Source organism: Aspergillus fijiensis, assembly GCF_003184825.1.
Source record: "Aspergillus fijiensis CBS 313.89 unplaced genomic scaffold BO72scaffold_7, whole genome shotgun sequence".
Classification (NCBI taxonomy): Eukaryota; Fungi; Ascomycota; class Eurotiomycetes; order Eurotiales; family Aspergillaceae; genus Aspergillus; species Aspergillus fijiensis.
Genome location: NW_024468983.1, coordinates 604,363 through 632,260, shown reverse-complemented (window position 1 = coordinate 632,260; position 27,898 = coordinate 604,363). Strand labels below are relative to the sequence as shown.

Sequence of the window (27,898 nt, the reverse complement as noted above, 5' to 3'; positions counted from 1 at the left end):
GAGTACTTGTATCAACAACTGCACAACTGTACAAGTGTATGTACATACAGTACAGTCTTTATGATATATCTTGACTACCTTTTGAGGGGAAGCCCACGTGTGAGTCTCCAGGCTTAAGATGGAAATGACCCGATGCGTGTAACTGCACGTGACTGGAAGGTAGCAGCCTCCGGAACATTGTTGACCCAAACAGCGATGACGCTTGAGGAGGACGGGGAGGGCAACTCCTCCGGCCCTTTGCTTGAGCGAGCCTTCGTTCTGTAGCTTCTCTACTCCCACTTACCAGTCTCCCCTTGCAAGATCCACTTTCAGATGGATGAAAACTACCTTTCTTCTCCCATTGATTAGCACTCTCTCCTCCTCATTCCTGATCTCTCCTGCTGAGATTCTATCCTTCTCTCAAGTGCGGGGTACGGTCAACGGGATAGTAATCCCCCCCCCCCAAATATGGATCTCCGCAAGAAGAAGAGAAAGGTTCTTCTGATGGGGAAGAGTGGCTCGGGGAAATCTTCTATGCGATCAATTATCTTCAGCAACTACGTGGCCAAGGATGTCCGACGCCTGGGTGCCACCATTGATGTCGAGCATAGTCATGTCAAGTTCATGGGGAACCTCACGCTTAACCTTTGGGATTGCGGAGGGTAGGTCAATCAACACCTCGGGCCTTGCATTGAATAATCCATCCATTGACCGAAGATCCTCATTCTAGACAAGATGCCTTTATGGAGACCTACCTCGCTTCCCAACGAGGCAACATCTTCTCCGACGTTGCCGTCCTCATCTACGTCTTCGACATTGAGTCCCGCGAGGTCGAGCGCGACCTCGACACCTACAACGCCATCATCAATGCCTTGAAGGAGTACAGCCCCAATGCCCACGTCTTCTGCCTCGTTCACAAGCTCGACCTCATTCAGGCCGAGCACCGGCAACGGATCTACGACGAACGATCCGCCATGATCCGCAGCCGGTCGGAGCACTTCTCCATCGACACCTTCGGCAGCAGCATCTGGGATCAGTCTCTCTACAAGGCCTGGGCCGGCATCGTTCACAAGCTTATCCCCAACCTGACGGTCATCGAGCGGTTCCTCCACGCATTCGCCAAACGCGTGGACGCCGAGGAGGTCATCCTCTTCGAGCGCTCCACCTTCCTCACCGTCACGTCCGTGTCATCCGAGATCGGCGACATGAACCCGATCTACGACCGCCACGAGCGCCTCTCCAACATCATGAAGGCCTTCAAGCACTGCGCCGCCCGCAACACCCACACCACGCCCGCGTCCGCGGGGTTCGTCGTCATGCACACCAAGACTCCGCAGTTCAACGTCTTCCTCGGCCGGTTCACGGACAACACCTACATCTTCTTGGTGGTGCCCCCCGGCGAAGCGGCCTACAACTGCGCCGTCCTCAACACCATGCTCGCCCGCGAGGGCTTCTCCAAAGCGGCGGCCACCGGCCACGGCGATGGATTCCCGCTCCCTACCGTCGAATCGCCCGACGGGACCAATGGGGCGCATGATTGATTTACCATTAAATCAATGGACCAAGAGGTCAAATTGACCTCCCTATCAAGAGTTCATCAGCAATGACACGCGGTCCGTCCGATGTGGAAGAAGCGTATGCGCGGCTCTCCACCTTCACATCCACCATAACAAGGAGCATATCCCCCTGTCTAAAGGGGCCAAAAAGGGAGGTTCTAACTTCCCTACCCCCCCTATATCCTCTATCCCAGCCCATCCCAAACGACCCTGCTGCACCACCAAGAAAACTAGACACCACACCCACTAGCCAACTCCCACGCTTCCAATTCCTCTGGCCCCGACCGGAGAAATCTCAGTGCCTGCATTGAACCACACAATGCAACTCCCCTTCCCCCCCACACTCCTATCCTTCAAAGATACCCTTCAATCTCCAAACCTGATTAGCATGCGCCGCATCGTCAATCTCCTAAGCCTTTGTCCTGTATGTATCTGTGTATGTATCCAAGCCTTGTCAGCCCAAAAATCCTTTACAAATAAAAAGCTCCCCGCTTCTTCGACCACATCCCACTACTTACCTTCTCCCATGCCCACGCAGAGCATGCTTTGGCATAGTCGTCACCAACTATTCATTCCTATACCTGATTCTCCCAAGAACTCGATAGCCTACATACATATCTCTATATATTCTCTCAATCCTCTCATTCCCTGCCCGCCTTCCTTTTCTTCCTAGGGTCATCCTCTTTTACATCGTTTCAGGAATCACAATTGGGTGTCCAGTCACTAAGTTAGTAGGTGGTGTCATGAGTAAGTAAGTACCTAGTAATCAACCCTACGGATGGTCTATCCGGCGGCTCTCTCTCGGCCGAATTCGATTCTAATTCCCGCCGACGATGGCTTCGATGCCGACCAAACACCGTTAGCGTTTCCGCTAATTCTTCTCCATCTGAGCTCGAGGCCTGAGACCTGAGCCCTGAGACCTGAGCCCTGAGACCTAAGAGGCAGCAGAGCAGAGACAACGATGCGAATGTACACTACAAAGCCAGCACTACCAAACCCTGAGTACGGAATACTTCCGCCTGGACATAGAAAGAGGGATATACAACCATACTTCCGAGAGAAATGAAAAGAGGTCGCGAGTAGGGCTGCTCCGGCGTCCGGCTCTTTCCTACCCAAACAACACTCAAAGAAGAAGCAAGGGGAAAAAAGCACGACAGCCATACTATTTTCATGACTGTCTATGTATAGGAATGCCAGGTACTGGGCTAATCCATGGGCCAGGGGGGGGGGAGAAAGTATTTATAATAGATCTGATTTGGACTAGAAGAAGAGACAAAAAAAAAAAAAAGACGGTACATGCGAAGTGGGGGTGGGAGGGTTGGAAAACGCTATACATCATTGTACATCTGGCATGCGGACGGCGATATCGCCCGACTGGGTTATATATCGTACCCAGGGGAGGGAAGGGTATTGTAGCTATCGAAGCCATCGGGTTAGCGGGAACCGAACTATTCAAGAAGTCTATAATGGATGTAGTAAGACGTTACAACATACCTTTGGTTCGGTGATCTTCAAGTACCGTACTTGGATCCCACTGGTGGTGAAATAGGGGATCTCGAACTTGACGTTGATCGGTCGCTTGGCCTTGCCTTGGCCGGTGCCGCCCATGCTGCCGCCGAAGCCGCCCGTCATGCCGCCGCCGTGCTCGTCGTCGCCCTTGACGGAGGGCAGTCCCAGCTCCGCGCGCATCAGGAACTCCTTGCCGCCGCCGAACTGCTTGATCTTCCAGATGATGGCGGACTTCTCAGGGGCGTAGTGGACGGTGCCGATGTTGGTGCGGAACCGCGGCGAATCGGCATCTTCCGGCACGGGGACGAGGATCTCGACATTGTTGGCTGTGCTGCGGCGCTTGAATTGCGCTTTAGCCTGTCGTTTGTAGCGGATGTGTGCCGTTAGTCAACCAACCCTGAATATCGCATCTGCCCCTCTCTCAGGATAGTCAACGCACCTTTAGCATGTACTCCATTCGCGAACCAGAGTGAGATTCGACCAGACACTCCACCCAGATCAGCGGCTTCACCTGCGTGTTCAACCGGTAGCTCATGAGCTCGAACTCGCCATCCGGTGGGATGAAGCTGATGGTGCGGTCGTTCTCGAAGCGCGAGAGTCGCACGCACTGGTGGAACTTGACATCCTCCATCTCGACGGCCTTGCCGCGCGTGGCGCGGCCCGTGGTCTCGAACATGACCTTGTCATTCAGGCCCAGCCGCAGCTCCGGCATCCCACTCAGGTAGCACTTCATCTTGATGGCGCCCAGAATCTCCGATCGCAGCACGTTACCAGACGCGGAGACGAGGAGGTTCAGGGACTCGACAACATCGAGGAAGACTTCGTTCTTGCGGTAGCGGATCCCCTCGCTTCGCCAGGAGACGGCATTGGTGACCGCGATAGGTGGTCGGGCTTGGACTTCGAGCTTGTGTGATTCTTGTGTGATGTATCTGGATTTATTGCGCACCCCGAGTCAGCACCCCGCTGTTTTTGTTTGAGGAAAAATCTGCCATGTGCTTTTTTATTTGGGCAAGCAGCAGACCGATCCAAGAAACTTACTCTTGCAAGATCTTGCTCTCCGTGGTCTGCGGGTACCCGAAGTCCATCATCTCATCGAGTAATTCATAGATAATGACGAAATTGTCCCGGATACTTTCCTCCTCCAACACCTTGAAGTATTCCGTAAACACCTCGACGATCTTATGTAGGAAGAGGAGGATCTCGGTGGCATTGGTGTTCTTCTTGGTCAGGGCCAGGATGTAGAGGTTGCTGTGACGGATGTAGAGGTACTATGCCGAATGCCATAATCAATAAAAACGAACCAATCCCAAATATAGCTGCGGTAGGCACCACGTTTCCAAGCAAGAACGCATTGAGGTGGTATGGGAGGGGGGTGATGAGTGATGCTGGTACGAAGCCAGCAGCAACTAGGTGCGGGCTGCGGGGAACAGCGGGGGTAAATAGGGAGGTGCATGTGTGTGCGCCGCACCTGCGGCGGCGGCGGCGGCGTTGCGGCGGGGGCAGGTCGATACGTACATTGATTCCTTCGTGGGAGAAGCAGGGGGCGACGGCGGAGCTCTCTTCTTCGGCGTCGCTGAGGAGGATAGGGAATTTCTCGACCGCGGACATAGGGATGTCTCCGCGATAGTTCCGGGCTAGAAGGGTCTACTAAGACGGTCAGGTACCAGGGGGGGGAGAATGGACACGGAGGCACTGCTGGGGTAGTTTTACCTTGCCCTTCAGATCCAGGAAGAAAATAGCCGACGCCATGGCGACAAGGATGGGAAGAAATCCGACGTCGGAGGAGTAAGGAAGTGGTCAAGAGTGAGAATTGGCCAGGAAGGAGATGGAGATGGGAAGGGGAGTCGGTGCGGGAGAGAGACGCTGGCGAGTGTGAACGGGAGAGGCCAGCCAGACCACTAGTTACTCGACATGCTTGTTGGATCTAGAAAAGGGGAGGGGTTTGAGCTAATGTCAGTTGAGGTCAATGGAGGAGAAGCATCAACAGCGCTGCAACAAGATACACGTACAGTACAAGATGGTTGGTGTATCTGACCTTAGAGTTAAGGCAGTTAGTGAACTCATACCTAAAGTTGTCAATGGGCTGGATTGCGGCTGTCCGTCTGGCCTGATACAAACCTTACACCAGACCCCCTCGCATTCTAGCCATTGATTACCAGTTTTAACGTCTGGTAAGTAACCACGCCTCAGGCATCAGGACACGTGCCGCTAAGCCTTCTCAGGGAGCCGAGCTACTCTCAAAGAAGTCTAGCGCAGTAGACACCAAGCACACTATAAATTCGCATTTCTGCTGCCAAATTTCCTCCGGCTTTTTTTTTCTTTTCTTTCTTTGTACCATACGCCCTTTCTAGACAGTGCAAGCCAGTGTAAATTGCATCCAAGCGATTTCCAAGTTCAACTCGACATTCTGTTGGTTGGTCTCGGTTTTCCATGGCTGATCTTGCGATACCAAGGTGCGAAGACGATGCATCGAATTTTTCGAGGGTTCCATAAGAGCTGGCCGAGTATTTTGCTTACTGTTACTCGGGCGGTGTCAGAGGAACCGTACATTCCTATCTTTTTCTCTTAATCTATGTATTGTCCACCTTAACCTGCTACATGCTATGTACTCGAATATCCAGGAGCGAGTAAAGAAATCTTGCGGGTTGGTATTTGCAGTTCCATTTAGCACAGGTCGTAGTAGTGGTGGTGGTTAAAAATACATAATATACGGTCGAACGAAAAGTGATGATCCCCCAGTACACAAGTGGGAACCAAGATCCCCTAGGACAAAAACAAAAGAGAAAGGGCAAAAAAGGAAAATAAACGCCTAGATATGCTCCCTGCGAAGAATTGCCCCGAAGAATTCAAATTCGGTCCTGCCTCCCCGACGTCTTCATGCCTCGAGCCCAAGGCCCAGGGGTTTGAGTATCCGCTCACGTGCCACCTTGTTGGCGACGTCGCCGCCCTTCTCCAGCGAGATGGCGCCGATAATAGCGTACATCGTGTGGGCGAGAACGAGTTCCAATCCGGAAGCCTGGAGGTTGAGAGGCTAGAGAGGTTGAGAGACCACACGTTAGCCACAGCCTGTTTTCCCCATCTCACGTGCGCTCTCCATTGTAGCATGATAAGAAACCGGGGGGGGGGCTTAGGGGGAAAAAGAGCATCGGTTTTCATTCCAACCCAACGCAAGTCACTCACCTGCCGAGGAGACCATCTCAAAACCTTCTGGAGTGCGTATTTGTTTGCCAATTGCGCCATCTTGGCCTTGTGTGTCATGAAGTTCTTGACGTTGTAAGAGAGGTTGCTCAAGCCCTCCAGATCGGGATGGGTAAAGGGCATGCGGCCATAGGCGTCCGGAGTCGGGGCGCTGGCAGCTGGACCCTGCACCAAAGCCAGCGAAGCCTGTAGTTTGACTATGCGTTTGCCTATCGACAGGAGGAAAAATCGAAGGTTAGCCGCCGCCGCCGTCATGTCATCGGTAAAAGTGGGAAGGAAGCCCTTCGTCCCCCCTCTTCCTCCCTTTTTCCCCCGTACGTACCCAAGAAAGCCAAACGATCGTTGTAACCTCTCCGTCCCTGATCAAAACTCTTGTGCGTCACCGCCAGCCATTTGACCTCGTCCGATAGTACCTTGTCGCCATCAGGGCCGAGCAGGCCGATGTAAAACCGATCGAGGACTTTGGGGTCGGAGTTGGAGTTCCAGGCCGGGCGTTTGGAATCAATGCGCAGACTGAAAGGGGCCTTTGCACGCTCGGGCGTGTAAGACCACCGCGGCCGATCTTGCTGGCTGGCAGGCGCGGCCTCCGTGGATGTCGACAAGGCTCGCCGCGGAAGGAGAGCGGATTCGATCGCGCTGGGACGAGCGAGGGTGCGGCACGCGGGGCCGGAGAGTGTCCTGACGGCGCGAGTGGACAGTGTTGAAGCCATTGAATCTGTGAGAGACCGGGACTCGGAGTGGTGGAGAAGGGGTGTGAGAGTGAGGGGTTCGCCAGTCCGGGGCTGTCTCTCTTTTTTTTTTTGGCACGGTCGATGGCAACAACAACTATAATTGATGATGGACTTCCAGGAAGAATTCGGAGATGCGCTATTCCAGATTGGGTTAGTACTTCCTCCGGCGCTCCCCTTCAGTCCCGTTCTTGCGGGCCGGGGCATGAGCGGCTACAGCACTGTAGTTACTGTATAGTACCTTAACACATCTTGTAGGTCATACATGAGTAAGTTACTCCTCTCGCCACAGCAATAACAATAGAATTTGTTATGCTGGCCTAAATGATACAGGACTTTTCGAGCTCTAATGGGCTGGGTCTGTGGACCAATGTCGCGACCCATCTCCATCAATGGCTCCGGGGCGTTATCGGAACCCGGCATTGGCACTATATATCTTGCCATTAACCTCAAAGTTGACACATGAGTATCTACTCTCTCTCTCCTCATATTCAAGGCCCACTGCATGCCAATGAATGCCGTACTATGAACCGACGGAAGGTTACGTACTTCCCCATGAATCCCCTTCTCTCCCTCTTCGACGATGGGGCGAGATCTTAGGGTAGATCTAGGCGCAAAAAACCCGTAAGCTCCAGTGACTTGCTAGATCACTTCGGAGTCCGAGACGAAAGATGCGAGAGACAAGCACCAAATCGATAGGACCTTCGTCAATGTAAATGTAATGATGATTATAGCCTGTCGGAACACGAGTCATCTACGGAAGAGCTATTCGTAGGCTACAGTTGACAGGATGGACGGGAACCTCAGAAAGTAAACCGCCCAGCCCCGAGCCTGCCTGCCCGCCTGGAGACTCTTTCTACACCGCAATATGGCCTGACAGGGGGAGGGGGAAGGGCGGCATATCACTTCCCACCCTGTCTGTCATGTGTAACAACCAGGAGCCGAAATTTCGGATGACGGAAACCTCGGGGCAGTTTCCGTGTCACCCCTGTCGGTCCGTTTTTCCTTGTGCATATCCAACGTGCAATGGAGCTGTTAGAATCCATCCCTCCAGTGGACGAGTCGGAAGAGCTCGGTGGAACGGCCTCTGCATATTTCGTATGCCCTGGACAGTCGTGGTCCATCATTTTAGACAGGCTCGGCCGACACAAACAGACCAGCGGTAAAGAGCTTCGCTTTGATCGCACTGCCAAGATTGAGGAGCAAGGTGATACCAGTCGCCCTCGGGACAGTATACTTCAAAGCTGCTATTGACAGGGAACGTAACGACCGGGAGATTCTCGTTCCAACGGGCCAGTGTTGCACTGGCAGGTGATATAGATTGAACGCAAGGCGAAGAGGAGACGAGTCCTTCTCAAAGCCCCCGAAACTCTTGAGCCAACAACGAGAACCCCTCAAGGTGTCAATTCTTTGTATTGGACCCCGTTCTCCGGACGACACCGCTCTGCGGGGAACATAGTTCCAAATGCACTTCCCCGTAAAGTGAGTAGTAGGAAGTCAAGAGCAAGCCAGTTACCACAAGATCCTTTGATTAGGGAGGAGGACGATGCCCAGCGGCCGTTGAACGCCTTCTACCCGACTCTGAGCAGCTACCCCGTCAGAAGCCGTCGGGAGGAAGACTTGAGACATCACTGGAGGCGGTCTCATGCATTAGCCGTTTAGAAGGAAGAGCTTGGTCAGGCAATTTGCTGAGACTTGGGGTCAGAATCGTTTCGATTCTGGGTGCTTTGGATTCGAGCTCAGAAATCTGTCCACGTGCTTCCGCGTGATAGACATGGCATCCAAGAGGCCTTCGTCTTACAGGAATATCCATATACCCGAAACTGCTATCATGCCGTTTGCAGACCGCTTCTAGAAATCCAGGCTGACTGGAAAGATCCGACGAAGACCTGCCTCGGTGATGCGAAAATGGCAATCTGGAGGAAGACGAGTAGGCAAATGGGGAACAGTGTACACGTAATAGAGCGAGTCACCAGTAACGGGCTTGCCAGATGCTTCAAAGTTGACTTTTACTGTAAGCTTGATGGTCGATGGGCGCAGTATTGCAGAGGCCGGTTGTTTGCAAAGATGGAAGCTCTCCAGAATCCCTGTATCGAAGCAAACTTTCTGGGGCCCCGTCTATGCAAAGGCAAACGCACCCTCGCCCCCAATTCCCCGGGAATCCTGAAGCCACAATTCGGGCCAAGCTGCCGGAATCGCCTTAGAGGGTGGAAGATCGTAAAACGTCCATCTGGCGTCTACGTTCCAGGGTCTGTTCGCAAGGTGTGCGCATCGACCCTCGGCCCTAGGTATGGAGAGCAGGCAGAAAATACCAGCCTCAATTTCTGGCTCAGGTTCTAAGATCTGAGGTAATATGACTTGCGATAGTCAAAAGACGTGAGGGAGTTTCGATGCTTGTTAGTTCACACAGCGTGCCGGTGATCGGACAGTCTGCTAGTATGTCTTGGCTCATCATAGTTCTTCTGTTCTCTTTCTCCAGTGTGTCTGAGGTATTGTCTTGTAGTCAAAGACCAAGACACGCGGCTGCAAGCACACTGTCCGACATCTTTAGACGAGACTCATTCCCGTCGGTCCCTTGCAGACAAGGCGGGAGACTCATCGAGATCTATCAACGCTGGCGGAGTGATCAGCGTTAAGGCCATTGGAAATGTCATATCCCCCACGCGGCCTCTTGCCGTGGAGACGGAAGTCGAACAGTATAGCGGTGTACGACCCAGCCCAGAGCCCATTTCGACCCGGTCTCTGGACTTCAGAATTGGCAGTATATAAAGGGAAGGTTGTAGCTCGCTCTGCAGTGACTCCTCATCAGACCTCTTGTGTGCGTGTGTGTGCCTCGCATTGCCTTCGTCTTATATCTCAAAAGCAGCTCCAGTCAATTGTTCCCCCCTCTGTTTGTCAGTGGTATCAAGCAAGCCCAAGACATCCTCCTCTCCAGGCTACGAAAATACCCCGAGCTATCCGCAGTCTGCCTATCCGGTTCGATTCTTCACAGCGCAACATGTCACTCTGGACAATGTACAACTTCCGTTCCGAAGTTTGGTCGGGCATGATCCTTCTTCCAGTTGAAATCAACAGGGAGGGGATTCCTCTGAGTAACTGTTCGGTCCATGATCCGCCTTCACCTCAGCCTTTCCCTCCCAACCCTCCGCCAAGTCCGGCATGAAATCAGACCATGATGATTGATAGTCGTTGGATCATTAAGGAATTCCTGTATAGGTGAGGACATTCTTTCCCGCTCGAGCGTGCATATGCTGCGAGAGACATGCAGATGCGCACCTTGAGAGCCAAAGACATAGAAGTATCGGTTCTAACTATGTAACAGACGAAGAAGTGGCACATGGCAATACTGCGGCTAGGATTGCGGCTGTTCAAGCACCAAAGGCGACAAAAGAAAATCATCGGCGTGAAGAATTTGTTTAGCAGGGATTGTGAAATTGAAATAGGGAAACCGTTATAGACTGGACCGAAGATGGGGGTTCTGGAGTTATTGTTGCAAATGTTCTAGAGAATGATATTAGTCCGGCTACAATGTTAGTGATATGCGCAGTATGTGGTGCTGTTTTCGCGTGCTGTCTTCGTATGCTGTATGAATCAATCCCCCCTATACCAATATCCACGACAGGGGCTCAATGTCCGAGGATTGCCCTACGAAATGGTACACGGCCGCTTCCTTCTGCAGGCCGTGTAAAACATGTCTTCATGACAAAGACGTAGGAGACCGGGGTTTTCCAAAAGAAAAAAAGCAATCAGTCATCCATTGACTGGCTATTGAATATATATTGCAAGAAGAACATTTTAGACAGAGCAGGAATCAAAAGGTATGGCACAAGCGAAATCACAGCAAAGCAAGAATCAGAGCGCTAATCGTACTCAGGCCAACCACAGTCCAGCCGGTCTTGATGACCTGGGGGTTGGTGAGACCGCGACCGGTATCCCAGATCAAGTGACGAACACCGTTCATGCAGTGGTAGGTGAAAGGCATGGCCATGGTAGCCTTGAGGAGGACCTTGGCGAGGACAGGGAGGGCACCGAAGGCGGCAACGGCGGAGGCAGAGCCGAGGTCCCAGCCGAGCATGGGAGAAGCGAGGTAGGCAGTCGCATAGAGGTAGAGGCTGCCGGACAGGGCGATACCGGTGATACGGTGCAAACTACTGCCGATCCAGGTGATCTGGGGCTTGTAGATGGTAAGGTGGGGAGCGACGGGGCGGCGCAGACGCTGCTCAGCAAGGAGCTTGTTGGGGTCGGAGGTGGTCGTGCTGGTAGTAGCTTGTCTAATCCGACGAGATAGGTTAGCGATCCTGTGTGCTAAATCCCCACAAGTGTCTAGTCTATCATGGCCTTCGTCTCACGCGGTTGCGGTCGAATTCGAGATCGCGAAATCCACCCAATGGAGAAGCCCGTCGCAACAATCCATCCATCCTTCGGCGCAGCGACTCACCTCATCTGAACATTTCTTCCGAGAGCAACGGCGGCAGGCGAGACGGAGTTCATCAAGGACCAGCGCAGGGCGTAGGGCTGCTGGACGGCGACTGCAAACGAATCGGTTAGCGGAGCCCCATGGCTGCAGGGTCGAGAAGTAAGAACGTACGCCGTCGCAGCGACTGCTGGGCAACCTTCTGAGAAAGCATTGTGACGCGTGTGAAAGGACCTGACAGGTGGCGCAGGGACTGGGGATTGAACAGTGGACAGAAAAAGGAATGTCGTCGTCGTTCGAGGTTCGTGGTCGACCAGGAAAGAAAGTAGCCTCGAACTCCCGACTCTCGTAGCGGTTCGGAATCACGGGACGGACAACCTCGGGTTCGACTCCAGGTCACGGGACCAGCTCCAGAGGGGAATTCTGGGCCAATGAGCAATGCTGCATTACCATTCGGAAGATTCATCTTCCATTCCCTCACCGCCCGCGCTTGTGCCGAGCTCTTTTCTTCATTTGTGTGCGTGTTTTCTCTTCCTTTCTCTTTCCTTTCCTTTCCTTCTCCCAAGGGTCTCCGCACACGTTGTCTACCATCTGGGATGATGTTGACGTGGTATGCAGGGCCTCACTGGTTCGGCATTCTGTCGTTTCCGCAGAGGTCAATGAGATACCTGAGAAGGACTTGTCCCGTCGTTAATCGCCCATTTGTCTCTCGTCAATGAGATGAAAGGGTTTCATATCAGGGTTACATGCTGTAGTCTGTAGTTGAAAGGTACTTGGTTGCCATTGTAGTCTCTGTGCATACAATCGGATGCTTGTCAAACGGCTTTCAATATTGGCAGCTGAGATCGTCTCCTGATTGAAGTCCTGCAGCTCTGATTTTAGAGTTTTGATTCAGGGTTTAGGTCACTGGGAACAGTAGTCATCTTCCTGCGGCCTGCAGCAGTGATGCCCGCCGGTGGTCCGTCTACCTACTGTTAACATGATCATGGATGTACGCGACTAGCGGCTCAAGAACAACAACAACTGGCCCCTGGAAGAGGCCAATCATCAAAGGGAACAGTCAGTCAAATGAGCAGTATCCCAACTGTCAATCAATTGCCGATGTTTGCACGAGCAACCCTTAACCCGGACACTACCCTCAGATGTCGGCATTGTTAGGGCTGAGACAGCGGCATCTGATTGATAAGGGAAAACAACCCCACCGCAGATTTGATTCAGCATATCCAATCCCAATTCGCCAGTGATTATTCTCTTGCCGATGATCCTTTCGAGGGCGAGAGAACTATCGGGCCGAATGGAAGAACAATCGAGTCGGATTATCGACAAGCAATGGTTTTCACCCCGCTCCGATTTAGGCTAAATGACCACTGCATACTGTCTGAGGGGAATGGTAGGTATACTATAGTCAGATGTATAAGTGGCCTGTTCTGCTGTTAGTCCTGAAGATGCGCCCGACTACTCTGGATGCTTCTAAAACTGGCCTTCAAATTTTACCAGGTAGTTTAGCCTTTCAGACGTCGTTATCGCTTGTCCGGGGTGCAAGAAATTTGACAATCTCTTAAGCAGCTCTTTTTTGATAGCGGCTAGTAGATTTCTTACTGCAGTACAATAGTCTGGTGAGCAGCTGGATTAGTATCAGAAGGCAGAGAAACACTGTCAATATGGTGTTTCTACTGATTTACGGAACACGTGCAGGCTCATATCATTGTTATCTAGGAACTGACCCAATGTGCTATAGTCAGAGGCACTTTCCTACTGGTCGCTAAAATGGTGCAAATAACGGAGTAGTCTGTTAACGTTGCTTAAACACGATTGCCTAAAATACCCCAACTATCAAACCACCAAAAAAGTAGACAAGGCAGCACTTTCTCAGCTCCAAAAACGCTGCTCATCATCTGCACCCGGTATCTAAACTCTGAGACAGTTACAAGTGCAGATACTTCCTCGACTCCCTTCAAAGGGCATCCACCCACGCACACACACAATGACGTCCAAAAACCTCAATCGCACCAACATCGATATCATTCTGACTGAATACCAGAAAGATCATGCAGCATGTGTCCCTTTCCCTATTCGATATCTCTTGTTCGATCGCAAATTTGGTCGAGACATATTCTACGAAATTCCGCAGGACATCGAGCCGGATCTTCTCAAGAGCTCTTTGAATCAGTACGTCCGCGAGCGAGGGACGACAATTGGGTATAGCCATGATGTTTTCCAAGCTTGGCCACGACGTTCCTTCCAGGAGGAGGATGTGCCCAACCGTTCTGACAGCGGCGTTGACGACGATGTTTCTGCTACTTCCTAGCGTGGCGAGCGGCTGGTAATTATCGATCTACGCCGACAGCAACGCGAAACAAGACAGGGCAAGTGCGAGCTTCTCGTACCGAGTTGACAAGTGGTCCTTGCGAATTTGAGTGGGATAGTGTGGGAGGCTGTATTGTGACGCTTTATTCATCGAAAGCTAGTGATTTCCCAGTCTTGTTAGCTCAAGTCCTGAAACTTTGCCTTCTGCAAATGGATAACCATACTTGATGAGACTATTTCCGTTTTCCCAGATAGGCACAGAAGGTAGAAATCGCCCTACTGGCGGGTCTACTATCAATCCCAAGGGCCGCTTTACACATAGGAAGCAAGGATTGTCTTTATTGTGAGAAGGATATTGGGTGTTATTGTATACAATACTTACTAGTTACGAAGCTATGATCGTGTGATCTATAACTTACCTTTCCAATACTCCAATTTTGACTATACCTTAGGATAATAGAAATGAATTTATAAAAATATATACTATTATTTTATGCTCTGTACTTAGCTAATCTTTCTCTGTCCACCGAAATACTACCTTACATGAGTATGGTTACTGTGTGGTTGTATTTCGAATTCGAATCTCTCTTGCAGGCTTTCTGTCTCTCAGTAATACCAACTAACCCTCGGTCTGGAAAGACATGGCATATCGGCGAGTCCACTCCTGGGCAGTCTTCTCAAACTCTGCCGAGTTCTCCAACCACATCTGTGCCGCCTTTGGCCGCAATGGCATTGATGTCCCGCCCTCCTCTTCCATAAATTGTCCAGGGCTTCCAATCAATGCAGCAACCGAGATCAGAACCACTCTGAAAGAAAGAGCCTTGCTCTAAGCCTCATCCAAGATGTTCAAGCAGATCCTGCCATCGTGGCCGACATTCGGATGCCAGATCTTGGTCGCAAATCGACAATCGGGGGGCTGGCTCGGATACGACAAGGGGATAGAGAGAGAAATCTGGAACAAGCCCCCCTCATAGGGTGTGCCCTTCGGGCCAGCGATTGTCCCAATCATGTTGAGAAGGTCATTTTGCGCCGCCGGTGCAAATGACACGAAGGGGCATTGTGGTGAATGTGGTCCGTCTTCGACAGTAGCAAGAAGCTCAGCTCGCACACGGCGGTACGGATCGGGGGGTGACGACGCTGGCGGAGCAAGAACCCTGGCGATGGCGACAAAGTCCTTTCGGTGAACTTCTTCCATAATATGGGACTTTCTTTCCAGTACGTAATCGATGGTTGCCGGCTAGAATGGATCTTGAAGTTGTTGTGAGGATGTATGTAGAGTCTGCTTCCCGTGCTTGCAACTTGGAAGCGACATGTTGACAAAGAGCCTTGAAGCCAACAGGCAGCCAACAGGCAAGTAGAATAAATAGGCAGATGCCATTCTTTGTACTGTATATACCTTGAGAGGTTCCACGGAAACATGAAATAGCGCGATGTGGCTGACAATGATTATCTCCGCAATTTACAAGCTGTTTCTGTTCCAGATATTGAATTTCTTAATTCGGCGAAGTGATATCCTACGACCTTGTGTCCTGATATCCTTGTGTCGATTACAAACACGAAGGTAGGTATAGTACCTTTGTCAAGCTAGTACAGAGTTGGCAGTGCTTATCAGAACAACGAGCTTTCTTTGTTTGACAATGCGCCGATCAGGCCATTCTGCTGCATCTCTCTTATAAGCACATTCCCCTCCTCTTCTCCGGTTCTACTCCATCATTCCTTAACTTGCTGCCATTATCAACTCACCTGGTACTCCTTCTCATACCATCATCACAATGGCTACCCCGCAGACAGCACTGGACGCTCTCCGCCAAAGGACCATTGTCGACTGCGATACAATGGATGAGCAAGGTCTGTGCAGCTTTTATTATCAGACCCATCGCTTCGAATGCGGAGCTACCCAAACTGTCGTCTATCATGATCAGTTGCCAAAACCTTCGGCCCCTTCCAGGATTGCACTTCCAATCAGGTACTGTATAGTCGTCCGCTGCAGCCGAGACAATCCCTAAGTATCATTTCATACTACCCCAGGCAATCGCATTGGGAGAGCTCTCCTAGCCCGCGCACAAGGACCTGATCACCGCATCCGTCAAAGAAGCAATTGAGCTATCTCCCAAATTCCCCGGCCCAGCGTCGAGGAATTGGCCGTCGAGATTGCAGTATGTAACGAATCAGCCCTTTCAAAACACCTCCAGCACACTGCTTAGGATGGGCGTAACTAACCCGGCCACGGCCATTAATTCTTCCTGGATAGACGATCAAACTCGCCCTCAAGATCGCCCCCCACATCACAGGCTACATCCACATCCAAACCAACCCGTACTACTCCTACTCGACCACAAAGACCTTCACAAATGCGTGGAGTGCGTATATACACCTCATCCACCTTCTCCCCCCACCCCCAGAAACCCCACCCAACCCCCTCAACCCCCCCTAAACTGACCACAAGCAAAGGAATCATCCACCTCACCCAGCACCTCGCCCCAACCCTCCCGCAATCGCGCATCTGCATCAAAATCCCCAGCACCTGGGAGGGCCTACTCGCCTGCTCGCTCCTCGAAGCCTCCGGCGTGCGCACCCTCGCCACCACCCTCTTCACGCTAACCCAAGCCGCGCTCGCCGCCGAGGTCGGATGCACCTACGTCGCGCCCTACGTGAATCAATTAAAGGTGCACTTTGAACCGGGGTGAGCACCTTTCCCCCAATAACCTCAATCCCCCCCAAAAACCCACCCCCCCAAAACTAAAAAGAAATGAAATAGATCCCCCTCCCCCGCCCCCCCAGGATCCAAACCTACTACCACGCCATCAACAGCCGCACGCAAGTCCTCCCCGCCAGCTTGACCTCCACAGACGAGATCCTCGCGCTCGCCGGCGTGCACCACATGGCCATCGCGCCGGGGCTGTTGCAGCAACTGGCCGCGCTGCCGGCTTCGGCTGCTGCTATGGTCCCGAATCTTTTCGAGACTACCCCGCCCATCAGCTACACGCACCGGGGTCGTTCCGGGACGATGAGGCGGGGTATCGGCTTGCGTTTAGTCGGGAGGGGCGGGGGGAGAGTGAGGGGAAGCTTGCGCAGGTATGTGCTTTCGTGGTGTGTTCTATTGAGCAAGGGGAAGCACGTTGCTGACTGCATTTTTTTGACTGATAAAAGGCCGTGAGTATCCTCTGTGAGATGCAGGATCGTTTGGTGCAGATGATGGGGTTGGTCTTGAAGGGGGGTGCGTAGTGAGGATGTAGTCTGGACATATGGGGCTGTACTGTACTCTACTGTGCTGTAGGTTCGTCGACCAGGGAAGATTGTAGACCACCGAATAGGCTAGGGGTCTTTTCTCTGCGTTACGATGGAGAAGATTGGGGAAAGGCAGCTGGTAGAGTATAGCGTCCCGCAGAGACACATGTTACATCATGTCAGAACATACCTGCGCCAAACGAAGATACAGTACACAGAATCAGAAACAATTCTGATGGTATCTATAATGAATACCTGCCTATCTACCCAACCAACAAGCTAAAGAACAATGCACCTGCCCCAAGCACTAGCACTAGCAGAATTACCCTCCATTCTGAAATCGTCGTGATGCTATTCTAGCCCATCGCATACTGCATGCACTCCACCACCTGTTCCGCGCGTAATAGGTTCAAAGTAGGAATAGGATTATGATTCGAACGCCCACTCATGCTTATGCCGAGTCGAAAACTGGACTATATACTTTTTTTTCTTCTTCTTTGGTCTGGCTTGTTTATTCTCACGGCACATTCCTCAGCTTGTGCTCGTGCTGTGTATGCTTGCTTGCTTGCCTGCTCTTGAGCCTGCACTTGAGCCTGCAGATTCATTTGCGGCGAATGGAGAATTTTTGAATGCATGATTCACGGCGTACCGTGTGTATATGATATGATAATAGGAGGTGGAATGGGAGGGGAAGAGAGCTTCGGTGTAAATGATCACATGAGACACATCAGTCATCAAACCAAACCATGGGGGAATCTAGGACTGAAACAGAATGATTGGGTGAGGTCAAAAGGGCCGAGAAACAGGAAAATGAGAAGACGGGATATTTTAATATAGAAGGACCACACATCATGCGCTCAATCGCTGGATAAAAGACTGCAGGGGATGTTAGCCGTTGCCTCAAGCCAGGAGTGGAAGAAGAAATACGAACCGGGAAGAACTGCCGGAATCCCTTCAAGTCCAGCCGGCTCAATGCCCCCACGAACTCTTCCACGAGATCTGCCCCCATGCCCATGCCTGGCAATTCCTGATTCCGGAGATACTCCAGATATTCCATGCCAGTCTTGGCGTAGATTGTCCGCTGAAGCGCACCGGCTTCCGCAAGGACCTGCTTGGCCTGTGCATCCTTCGAGTTGAACGATGGTGTCGCGGGCAGTGCCCAGCACAGCGGCGACAGCCGGCTGATCATGAACTGGCCGAAGCCGGGCAGAGCTACCTGCTGTCCTGCCGCGCCGTTCAGACCCTCCGGCGCAATGTCCGGACCACCCCACGAGCTGCCCATCTTTGACAGCACTGAAAAGGCCATCTTGGCGGTGGTGAAATCCTCAATGTCCTTGGCGAAATGCTCGATTGTCGTAATCACAGTATCAAACATAGGTTGGTTCCCTAAATCGTTAGTCTAGATCATGCTGACAGCCACAAGATACAACTTACTTTCACTGATAATGACAGCTCCGAGGTCGTTGTTCAGAACAGCCAAGAGAAAGTTAAGATATTCGCGTTTCAATTCCGCCAACTGGATCTCATCATCGGTGCCAGTAGTCGGGTCCGCGATACCGGAGAAGACCCTTTGCAAGAAAGGTGTCAGAAGAGTGTCTAGGATACCGGTGATCTCGGTCTTGAAGCCGAAGATGACCTGGTCTAACAGCCGAAGGAACAGGGCCATCTCGTCGCGCGATGATGTCTGCGTGAGAAGGCCATCGATCCAGCGGGGAAGCTGGGGGAGAATGCGCGCCCCCAGAACGCCGATAAGTCGGGAGAAGGCGAATCGTGCCGCCGTGCGCACATTGAACGAAGCCTTGAGCGACTCCAAAGCCACGAGAGTGGCTTCCGACACCTGCATGAATGCCTCGGAAACTTCCGGCGCAGGGAGCGCAGCAGGAGAGCTGGTTCCAGGCATCCAGTCGGAGAAGCCGCGGGCCAACGTGCCCAGAGCCATGATATCATGGTGAATCTGCAAAACGGCTCTCTCGTCGTTGGCTTTGGCGGGCGCCAAGTTCTTCTCCATGTCCATGAAGATGGGGTTCAACACGGACTGCGCGTAAAGAACTTGCTTGTCAGCGGGTACTGTGGGGGTAGAGCAGATGATGCCGACAGCCTCGAAAAGATACAGCTGACTGTTGAACACAGCGTCTGCCGATCCTTCGTGGTCTTCCGAAGACATTTCGTCCCCGTCCGATCCTTCTGAAGGCACCTCTGCATGGATGACCAGGAGGTCGGTCAAGGCCCCAATCACGGTCTGAGCAACGTTGCCAACATTGGTTCGCAACTGCTTGACGATGCGCTGGAACAGGTACCATGAGCGTGTCTTCACCTTCTTGATCGGATGGTGGATTAATTGGAGGAAGCTTTCCAAGACGCTCGGAATTAGATGAGTATGGTGCTGGAAGAACGAGCTGTAGCGGACGCATATCTCCATATACTGTAGCTGCGTAGCAGGGTGTGTGAAAGAGCGAATATCAGACTCCACCATCTTCAGCATCATCTCAATAAGTCGCTCTGCAGCAGGGTTGTTGGGAGACCCCTTGGTGTAGAGGCTACCTGCTTTGACGGCGATATCTCCAAACAGGAACATCTCGTGGAGAGCCATATCCAAGTCGCGCCAATCAAGTTGAGCACCCGACTGCCGCAGATTCTCGAAGGTCGTCCCTACTACTTCCGAAACCGCGTCGATGTATAGTGGTTCGTTCACGTTGGCGATAATCTGCTGTAGAACACCTAACCGCTTGCGAAGCTCCTGGAACTCCGCCTCATCCGTCTGATCATCCTCGTCTCCCCAAGACGATGTCTCGTCGTAGCGCATCTTGGCAATGATGGCTTTCAAGATTGGGAGCAGGACGGAGGAGTGCTGCGCAGCCAGGGCTGGGTTGACCTTAGCCATCTTCCTCAGATAGGCCAGTAGGTCGCTGACGCAGGGAATCACAGTCGAGCAGACCTCATCATATTCGTCGGAGAAGTATCTCAGGATATGCGGAAGGAAGGCCTGCAGCAGACCAGTGGCTTTCTCTTTGCAGTCAGCCATGATGGTATCCTGCTCCAGAGCCCGTACAATATCAATGACTGTAATATTGACTAACTTGGCCACCGTTTCCGCCAGATCAGTATCGTACTTGAAGGTGAACCTATTCTCGTTGAGAGGGGGGCTATTGGAGAGTTGGGTAACAATAGTGTCGAGATTCAGGAAAATAATCATGTCAATCTTGTCCTCGGGCTTCATCTTCTTGCCGATGATTTCCGTGAAGACATCAACCGCCGCATCGCGCACCTTCTCTTCACCGGATCTGAGTTCCGCCTTCTGCGCACGGCTGAGCTGCTGGAACAGCAGGTCCATCATGGTCTGGTTCACCACAAGGCCGATATCAATCCAGCTCACCCAGCTGCCAACCGCCTTGAGCGACATCTCCACAATCACATCGTTGCCGTCCCGCCATTCAGACAAAATCTCTTGCCAGGAGCTGGCGATCTTCTGCATATCGCGTTCCCGGATCAAGTCCTTGAGGAGGTTGGCCTTGTCCTGCTCTGTACGGGACCGGGACACCAGAACATCGCCGATCTCCTCATGAATCGAATTGACGACACGGAGGTAGAAGATGATACCGAGCGGATTGTCGCGACTCGTGCTCGCGGGGCTCTTGAAGGTGAGACTGAGGAGGTCGTCAAAGCAGGATTCCCAACCGTTCGCGTAAAGAGCGGAGAAAAGGAAGGTAATGGTCTGAGCGATCTTATTCTGAATGTTGGGCGGATCTGGGGAGGCGGTTTCCTGACCGTAGACCTGTCGAAGGTAGGCCATCAAGCCATCCCGAACATATCCTAGGGCCTGGAGGTCAAGGAGGCCGGCCTGAGCCGCACTGTTGACCACTTCCAACGACACATGGCGTATAATCTCGGAGTATTGTGGGGTTTTGGTGAAGAGAGCAAGGCAGACCTGCCATCCGGAGGGGTCGGCGCGAAGCTGGTTCAGGTAGTCGTAGGCTTGGTTCTTGAGGGCTTGGTCGGAGGACGGATTCCAGGCGATTTCAATGGCATTCGCTACCTAATGGAAAGTCAACATGACAATGAACAAGGGTCCTGAAATCAATTCCGAGAATCTGGAAGAGTAATTTGACTGGACGGGTAAGCATGGAGGGGGGGAGGGGGAGGAAGGAATGGTGGGGTGGGGATTCGAGAAAAAAGAAAAACGGGTAAGATGCAAAAAAAGACCAAGTGAAACGCAACGTGGGAAGACAAATAACGATGATCGAAAAGAATATCGCTTACCTGTTCTTCCATCTTCGACCAGCCTGGCTGCCTTCGGAGTCGACGACTCGAAAGCAATGGAGGGGAGAGGGGGGGAGGGGAGAGAAAGGAGGGGAGGGGGATGGAGTTCACAGAGATTCAATGAAGGTGGTGGTTTAGGACAGAATGATGCGGCGGCGAGTAGTCATAGCCCGGAGACACTATCAAGCCATGCCCGACTAGTGCGTGTTTAGTTTAGCAGACTGGGGGGGTGTTGGGTTGGGCCCAGTGCAAGTACAACTAGGTAGTCAGTAGTCAAAGGGTATTTGGACCCAGTCACTCGGGTAATAAACCTGCTCTAACGGGGCAGAGTCACGAGGGGAGAAAAGTGACAGCGCAGAAACAATGAAGAAGCTGAAGTCTTTGGAGAGTGTCAAGAGTTCAAGGTCGCGAAAGTTGTATGCTCAAAGAAACGCTTATCGGCCAGTCACTTCCTCGCACATGAAAGGAACCTGAAGGGTCAAAAAATTGAACCTGAGTTTGTGTGGCCCAAGGAATGCTGGTCCGTTGCCCAAAAATGGCAAGGGGCGGCGTGCGATTTCGGCCTGATTTCCCAGGCAGTAAATGACATCGTTTTTGCAGCTGATCGCAGCTGACAAGCTGACAAGCTGACAAGTCAAGAAGTCTACGATAAGGTATCCATGCTGATGCATGCTCTGAGCTGTAATTGCATCTCTATTCTTTAGCTTTGGCAAATCATATCTCATACTCCACTTCACCATGACACCATTGGATTATTTCAGTGCTTCCCTTCTTGCCGCAAGACCTCCAATTCCATCTTCTCGAACCCCTCCACAGCCTGGCCGTATCGCTCATACACGCCCGGCTGATATCCGTCCGCAATCTTCTCGATGAAATCCTCCTCCTTCCACCGCTGCCCAATGAGATCCTCAAAGGTCTGTCCAGTCGTTCTCTCCATGGCCCACACCGCCTTGTACGCAGCTCCCAGCGCACATGCATTATCACCGATCTCCAGCTTGTACACACCGTCACTACCGCCAAGAATCTCGCCAGCTACCTGAGCAATGGCCTTGTTCTTCGATCCACCACCGACCAGATACACTCGGCGCGGCTGAGCAGGGAGTCCTCCGCCGGGACCCTGAGTCAGTCCGCGCGACCGCAGGCGCAGGGAGAGCATCTGGCTCTCGACAATTGCGCGAGCCTCGTCCAGGGGCTTGTTCCAGCCCTTCTCCGTCTGGTGCAGACGGCCACTCTTAGGGTCATAGTCGAATCGCCATTGACCCGCACGGAGATTTGGCACGATCTCCGGGCGAGGAAAGAAGAGGCCCAGTTTCATGGGGTCCGAGTCGGATTTCTGGCCCATGGGCGGAGTTTCGAGCGTGATCTTATCGAAGTTCGCCCACGTCAGAGCAGTGGTCTCCCCAAGTTTCTCATTGATCGCATCGCGGACCTGCTCACGTGCGAGTCCTCCGTTCTTGTAGCACAGCATGAACATGTACAGACCGGGAGTGGTGGGGTGGTTGAAGAAGTGCGTAGCAGGATCGGGCTTGTAATTAGGTGTGGACATAAGGAAAGTAGTGGAGGTGCCAAGCGAAACCATTGCATCGGATGGCCGCAAGGGAAGCGCAAGGATCGTCGCCGGGTTGTCGCCCGTGGCGGGGATGATGTTGCAGTCCGGACTAAACCCGTAGCGCTCGACATAGTATCGGTCGATGGTACCCAGATGGATACCTCCATCTTCGGGAACATCGCCCAACTTGCGCCTCAAGTCCTCCACGCCGGAAGGCCCTGCACACAGCTGCAGGAGTTTCTCGTCGTAGGCCCCCTTCTTGATATTCCACAGGTTCATACCACAGACATCAGAGATATCGAACGGCGCGATGTGGCCCAAAAACAGGGACGCCAGGAACGAGGAGACCAGCGAAATCCGCAATGTTTTCTTGTACACCTCGGGATACTTGCGCTGAAATCGCAGAATCTGAGGTCCAGTGAATCGCTACAAACGCAAACCACAGCTGTCAGACACTCCTCCGCACAGAACGGGCCAGACAAAACCCAGGGGAGGAAAGCTTCTTACATGATGTGCCTTGCTCCCCGTAGCAGCGGCAAGCTCCTCCTGCCCACCCAGGTATGCATCGAACTCATCGCATTCCTTCTGGGTACTCGAGTCCTGCCAGTTGGGGCTGAAAGGATGCGAGAACGCTCCCTCCAGCTGCTCCTCCAGCGTCTTCTTCGCATCCAGACTCTTCAACAGCTTCTCCGCGTCCTCGCCCCAGTAGACGCTTCCATGCTGCTGACCAGCTCCACTGATGCCTTTGACGCGGCGGAAATCCAGTCCTTGCTGGCGTAGTCCATTCAACACGCCGTCGAGAGCCTGCAGCCAGAGCGCGACGGGTGCAAAGACCTCATGCTCGGCCTCGTTGGTGAGGACGCCCTTCTTGATAGGGAAGCCGCGCGAATCGGCATCGAAGTCGAATTTCGACACGTAGACGACCTTGAGATCGGAGTTGACGACCAGACCTTTCAGTTGTTGGGTGGAAAGGTCGAAGCCGATGTAGAGGGGGCTGTCGGGTTGGGCCATGGCACTTGGAATGCTGCGGTCCGGGGTAATGACGTAGGTGTCGTTGGATGGGGTGTCAGGTGTGAGATAAAGAGGTACTCAATGATATATATGCCTCAAAAAAAACTTCGTAGTAGATGAGAAAGAAGAGAACGGTCGAGTGTAAGCAATTGGAGAAACCAACTGATAGAGGGGTAATGTAAGAGACTGTAAGTTAGAGTGTGTGGCAAAGGACAACCCGACAGACACCGCTGATGCAATGGGCATTCGATGCTAACTTAAGATCGACGGAGCTACTAACCTTTTCCACTTCCGGCTACTTGTTTATGGTGTGCAGCGCAGCGGGGGAGAAATTCAGAAGAGCTGACCCAACGTCGCCATCTGGCAAGACTTCTTCTCCCTTATCTATATCACCATAGTCTCCATAACCACAACAAGATTCTGCCGAAGCTTCGTGTATTTTACCGAGCACGGCTCTTCTCGAACATAAATTTGCTATTCCTCCTCATAACGATGAGGTCAAATTTATCCCGGGTTCCACCGCCGCCGGGAATTTACCCGGTTAATTCAGTTCACGGGAAGAACGACGGGGGGTCTAGATCAGACCCTGTGAGGGACATTGTGACCATGTTTGAGCCCTGCACTAGTGAAGTCCGGACTGTGACGGATTGTTTTAGGGCCTGTTGAACTTTCTACGCATAAGTCTTAGTTCATGTCTTGTCAAACCATCAGCTGAGCTGTTGAAGCGATCCCCCGCATATCACCCGCTCTTGGAGGGGTAAGTTACGGGGTAACTGCGCACTCCATGTCTGTGGACGATCTTCACCAATTCAACCATGTCCGTGCCTGTGTATTCACATTAATACACGAGCATCTATCAGAAAACTCCTTAGCTGTATAAACTAATTACGATAGTGTCTTCCCTTGATGTCATTGCTATGTTCATCTTATATTGGCTCTATCTACCCTACCAACCCTCTGCGGAGAGCAGGAAAAATTCCAAGCCTGGGTATCAAAGGTATGGTGCTCAAAAGCCTCGAGAAATGTAACGACCAAGAGAAGCACGACAGAGGACCTCGTCGGCCACACGCAAAGACGTCGATACCGGACAGCGACCTGGCAAGCGGGTCCTCGTTATCTAACGGCTTTTGCGGTTTTCGTGCTCATGCTCGTGGTCGTGCTCGTGCTCGTCACCATCCTCCGGCTCAGGACGCGCCCGCGAAGTCACCTCAGCCGGAATAAATTCTTCAGTGAAGGTCAACTCCTGATGCTCAAGAGGAATGAACCGGACTTTGACCCGCTTGACGCCGCGGACTCGTTCTCCGACAGCAGTGCGCATTGCCTCTTCCACCTCGCGAGCACGGTTAATGGACCACGCGCCTGGCACTGCGACCTCGACATCCATAAGATAATTCTGGCCCGACTTCATCCCTTGGACATCATGGATTCTGAGCAATTCGCCACTGTCCAGTAGAGACAGTGCCTTAGTAGCCGCTTTGTGCACCGAAGCCTTCACATCGTCGTCCACGGTGGTGTCTGCCAACTCCAGGAGGGAAATCTTGGTATTGCCCCATCCAGCTTTTATGACCATAAGTGAGATGAGGAGTCCTCCCACGGGATCCAGCCAGGAAGCATCTTGGAACATGTAGGATCCACCAATCGTAAAAAGAGCAACGACGCTGGTCAGGGAGTCGATTCGGTGGTGGACGGCGTTGGAGGCCAAGACTGACGACTTGCGTTCCGTGGCGACCTTCATAGCTGTTTGAAGAAGAGACGTCAGTATCACCTTTCAAACTGGTTGATTGACCCTCTCAAGGTACTCACTGGCATGGTAAAGCCATTCCTTGACCACGATAGATCCAGCAGCCAGCCAAGCAGCATGGATGCTTGGGCCGAGCGCTTCCACCCCATGGCTATGCGAATGGCTGTGCCCCAGAGCCCCCACGTGCGCAATTGCTTCGGCGATGCCGGGGTAGAATTGGTGTAGGAGGACCTGCCCGGAGTTGAGGCCCATGAAGACGCCGCCGCACAGCAACAACCCGCTCACACCTAGAGCTCCAATACTCTCAATCTTTCCGTAGCCGTTGGGAAACCGCTCCGACGGCGGCTTCAACGACCAAGCAACCGTGGCTAAAGTCAAAATATCCGAGACCAGATCGGTGAGGGCGTGATAGGCGTCGGCAATGAGGGCCTGGGAATGGAACACATAGCCACCAATGAATTTGCCAATGGCCATACACAGGTTAGCGAGCAAGCCTATCCGCGTGATGCGGACTCCAGCATCGTGTTTGTCGGTTGATGTGAGGTAGACATTACTGCCATGATGGTGGTGGTGATGGTGGTGGTGGCCACCGTGTTCTCTTGTTTGGGTGGCCATTGAAGGGAGGGTGATTGAGGTTGGTAGTCTTGTAGAGCAGGCAACAGCAGTGAGGGACGGAATCAGGGTCGGGCGAGCAGTTGGACGGAGGGAAGCATTGGGGCACGCGATAAGAGTGGGAGGAAAGATCGATGAAGAACCGGAGGCAGCACGGGAGCTCTTATGGTGATACAATCGCGGCGAACAAGAAGCGGAGGCAGAGGTGTTCAAATATCGCCGATAATAACGACAAGCCCAGGGGAGACGAACAAAGCCGGACGGACCGCGGCGAAAGAGGGATGGAGGAGAAGTTGGTGGTGGAGGATGGGCCCTGCACCGCAGGGGCTGCGTCAGCATCCTCGTCGTTCGAAACGCTTAGTAGCAGTCTAATATTATGGGTACTGTAACGACTGAATTCTTCTTAAATTTCAGTGCACTTGCGAGAGGAGACGGGATTGCTTCTTTCTTGGCCGCAGCATCAACCACAGCTCCATGGCGTTGGTTCCGCAATGAGGGAACAGAAGGATGGGATGGGATGGGATGGGATAGCCAGTCAGCCCAGCCAAGGCAAGCTCAGTTCCATCAGTCATCATTTGTGACCCGGCTGAGGCGAAGCCGACATCATACGCTGACGAACAACGAACAACGAACAGCCGGTCGGTCCACTGCCTGTACGATGCTCTCTAATCCGCGGATTGCCATTGAATAGTCAGCGGAACCCCAAAGCTCCGGGCTGCGTCGGGCAGCTTGCGCTGCAAGCCAATGATGAAACAGTGAATGTAAAGTTGTCTAAACACTGAACAGTGGCTGGAGATCTAAGCTTTTGATTGTCGCAAATGCTCCCGTTGACCGCCGAAAATGCAACATCCGGCCTTGGCATCTCCAAATAGCGAACAGCAGCCAACGAACGCCATGTCGCCTACAGCTCCACCATGGATTTATTCATCATCATCTTGGTTTCAATGCCAGCCTTGACTCTCTCTCTCTCTCTCTCGCACACATACACTCCGCTGTCTAGAGCCATCTCGGAACTGAGTCCGTTGATCCTCCACGCAGTATCCGTCTTGGCTTCTTGGCGATGATGAATCCTTTCTAGGAACCCTGACGAACGCGCGTGCTGTCAGAGCATTGGTGGATATACTATATCAACCCTGGATAGTACCAAGGAGAATTCAACTAGAAAGCTGGATGGAGTACGACTGATGAAACAGCTAAAGTGCTAACCATGTGATCAGCTGCACAGTAGCGGAGAAGACTCTGGTCATTGCAGGGCGAATCGAGCGGACTCCATTGTCATCTCAAGGGCTCCGGTGGATATGTCCTTTGATTTCTTCTGGCTACAGAAAACGGAAGCTGTACTATATCTCTGCTGACCGGGCACTTATGTCCAGGATCCACGCTGGTATGGTCCAAGGACGAGAAATGAATCCGCGCTTGCTAAAACCCAGCTACTCCAGCATTTACCTCATACTGGGAACCTTATTTTCCAGCTCTGGTAGGCTGCGGCAATTCTCATCTAAGTGAGGGCCTGAAGTAGTCTGGTGTCCTACAATGTCTGGAGTTCACTGTCGGAATTGATTCATGATCGTTATCAGCGTGATAAAATTCGACGCTAAGTTCCTCGAAGACCTTTTCACATGCTTCTAGCATAGGAAAGAGCCATATCATAAGAATCGCTCGGAGTGAGACCTGCCTGGAGTGGCGAAAGCAGTGCATGCTTTGCATTGAGGCAAAATAAGTAACTGACATCACGAAATGTGATTACATGGTTTCGAGTTTCGCAACCACTATATAAAAGAGCCCCAGCAGCGTGATGTGTGGTGAGAT

At 52.4% G+C, this 27,898-nt stretch overlaps 12 protein-coding genes across 12 annotated transcripts; 4 read left to right on the top strand and 8 right to left on the bottom strand.

Annotated features, from left to right (window-relative positions):
- The first annotated feature begins 313 nt into the window (after positions 1-313).
- On the top strand, positions 314-1,687 carry BO72DRAFT_265897 (Rag GTPase GTR1). Its single transcript, XM_040940162.1, has 2 exons — positions 314-641; positions 710-1,687. Exons 1-2 carry the CDS (start codon positions 448-450, stop codon positions 1,518-1,520), a joined length of 1,005 nt encoding a protein of 334 aa, XP_040804995.1. The 5' UTR covers positions 314-447; the 3' UTR covers positions 1,521-1,687.
- BO72DRAFT_265898 (uncharacterized protein) lies at positions 1,688-2,263 on the top strand. The gene has a single exon (XM_040940163.1). It carries the CDS (start codon positions 1,855-1,857, stop codon positions 2,206-2,208), a length of 354 nt encoding a protein of 117 aa, XP_040804994.1. The 5' UTR covers positions 1,688-1,854; the 3' UTR covers positions 2,209-2,263.
- On the bottom strand, positions 2,264-2,957 carry BO72DRAFT_265899 (uncharacterized protein). Its single transcript, XM_040940164.1, has one exon. The coding sequence runs from the start codon at positions 2,694-2,696 to the stop codon at positions 2,319-2,321; it is 378 nt and encodes a 125-aa protein (XP_040804993.1). The 5' UTR covers positions 2,697-2,957; the 3' UTR covers positions 2,264-2,318.
- Positions 2,832-5,110, bottom strand: BO72DRAFT_444983 (AP-1 complex subunit mu). The gene is made up of 7 exons (XM_040943940.1): positions 5,054-5,110; positions 4,755-4,968; positions 4,560-4,688; positions 4,083-4,312; positions 3,484-3,973; positions 3,030-3,401; positions 2,832-2,951 (listed from the first exon to the last, which is right to left on the bottom strand). Exons 2-7 carry the CDS (start codon positions 4,791-4,793, stop codon positions 2,871-2,873), a joined length of 1,341 nt encoding a protein of 446 aa, XP_040804992.1. The 5' UTR covers positions 4,794-4,968; positions 5,054-5,110; the 3' UTR covers positions 2,832-2,870.
- Positions 5,111-5,687: 577 nt separating this feature from the next.
- Positions 5,688-7,118, bottom strand: BO72DRAFT_444981 (mitochondrial 54S ribosomal protein mL57). The gene is made up of 3 exons (XM_040943939.1): positions 6,565-7,118; positions 6,225-6,451; positions 5,688-6,075 (listed from the first exon to the last, which is right to left on the bottom strand). Exons 1-3 carry the CDS (start codon positions 6,950-6,952, stop codon positions 5,920-5,922), a joined length of 771 nt encoding a protein of 256 aa, XP_040804991.1. The 5' UTR covers positions 6,953-7,118; the 3' UTR covers positions 5,688-5,919.
- Positions 7,119-10,757: 3,639 nt separating this feature from the next.
- Positions 10,758-11,715, bottom strand: BO72DRAFT_444979 (succinate dehydrogenase cytochrome b560 subunit). Its single transcript, XM_040943938.1, has 3 exons — positions 11,559-11,715; positions 11,409-11,499; positions 10,758-11,241 (listed from the first exon to the last, which is right to left on the bottom strand). Exons 1-3 carry the CDS (start codon positions 11,596-11,598, stop codon positions 10,806-10,808), a joined length of 567 nt encoding a protein of 188 aa, XP_040804990.1. The 5' UTR covers positions 11,599-11,715; the 3' UTR covers positions 10,758-10,805.
- A 1,488-nt stretch (positions 11,716-13,203) lies between these two features.
- BO72DRAFT_444978 (uncharacterized protein) lies at positions 13,204-14,049 on the top strand. Its single transcript, XM_040943937.1, has one exon. It carries the CDS (start codon positions 13,369-13,371, stop codon positions 13,690-13,692), a length of 324 nt encoding a protein of 107 aa, XP_040804989.1. The 5' UTR covers positions 13,204-13,368; the 3' UTR covers positions 13,693-14,049.
- A 261-nt stretch (positions 14,050-14,310) lies between these two features.
- BO72DRAFT_475053 (UBC-like protein) lies at positions 14,311-14,980 on the bottom strand (the record flags this gene model as incomplete). Its single annotated transcript, XM_040947309.1, has 2 exons — positions 14,566-14,980; positions 14,311-14,517 (listed from the first exon to the last, which is right to left on the bottom strand). The coding sequence occupies exons 1-2, from the start codon at positions 14,884-14,886 to the stop codon at positions 14,311-14,313; spliced, it is 528 nt and encodes a 175-aa protein (XP_040804988.1). The 5' UTR covers positions 14,887-14,980.
- A 483-nt stretch (positions 14,981-15,463) lies between these two features.
- On the top strand, positions 15,464-16,916 carry BO72DRAFT_465881 (transaldolase; the record flags this gene model as incomplete). The annotated part of the gene is made up of 8 exons (XM_040946740.1): positions 15,464-15,539; positions 15,614-15,657; positions 15,747-15,851; positions 15,943-16,051; positions 16,143-16,374; positions 16,473-16,635; positions 16,671-16,766; positions 16,842-16,916. The coding sequence occupies 8 exons, from the start codon at positions 15,464-15,466 to the stop codon at positions 16,914-16,916; spliced, it is 900 nt and encodes a 299-aa protein (XP_040804987.1).
- A 742-nt stretch (positions 16,917-17,658) lies between these two features.
- BO72DRAFT_265750 (Ran GTPase-binding protein LOS1) lies at positions 17,659-21,651 on the bottom strand. The gene is made up of 4 exons (XM_040940161.1): positions 21,177-21,651; positions 18,354-20,952; positions 17,851-18,305; positions 17,659-17,795 (listed from the first exon to the last, which is right to left on the bottom strand). The coding sequence occupies exons 1-4, from the start codon at positions 21,186-21,188 to the stop codon at positions 17,769-17,771; spliced, it is 3,093 nt and encodes a 1,030-aa protein (XP_040804986.1). The 5' UTR covers positions 21,189-21,651; the 3' UTR covers positions 17,659-17,768.
- A 186-nt stretch (positions 21,652-21,837) lies between these two features.
- BO72DRAFT_444973 (xylulokinase) lies at positions 21,838-23,958 on the bottom strand. Its single transcript, XM_040943936.1, has 2 exons — positions 23,233-23,958; positions 21,838-23,151 (listed from the first exon to the last, which is right to left on the bottom strand). The coding sequence occupies exons 1-2, from the start codon at positions 23,734-23,736 to the stop codon at positions 21,934-21,936; spliced, it is 1,722 nt and encodes a 573-aa protein (XP_040804985.1). The 5' UTR covers positions 23,737-23,958; the 3' UTR covers positions 21,838-21,933.
- Positions 23,959-24,315: 357 nt separating this feature from the next.
- Positions 24,316-26,092, bottom strand: BO72DRAFT_465878 (cation diffusion facilitator family transporter; the record flags this gene model as incomplete). Its single annotated transcript, XM_040946739.1, has 3 exons — positions 24,316-24,407; positions 24,910-25,473; positions 25,540-26,092. 3 exons carry the CDS (start codon positions 26,090-26,092, stop codon positions 24,316-24,318), a joined length of 1,209 nt encoding a protein of 402 aa, XP_040804984.1.
- Positions 26,093-27,898: the final 1,806 nt, after the last annotated feature.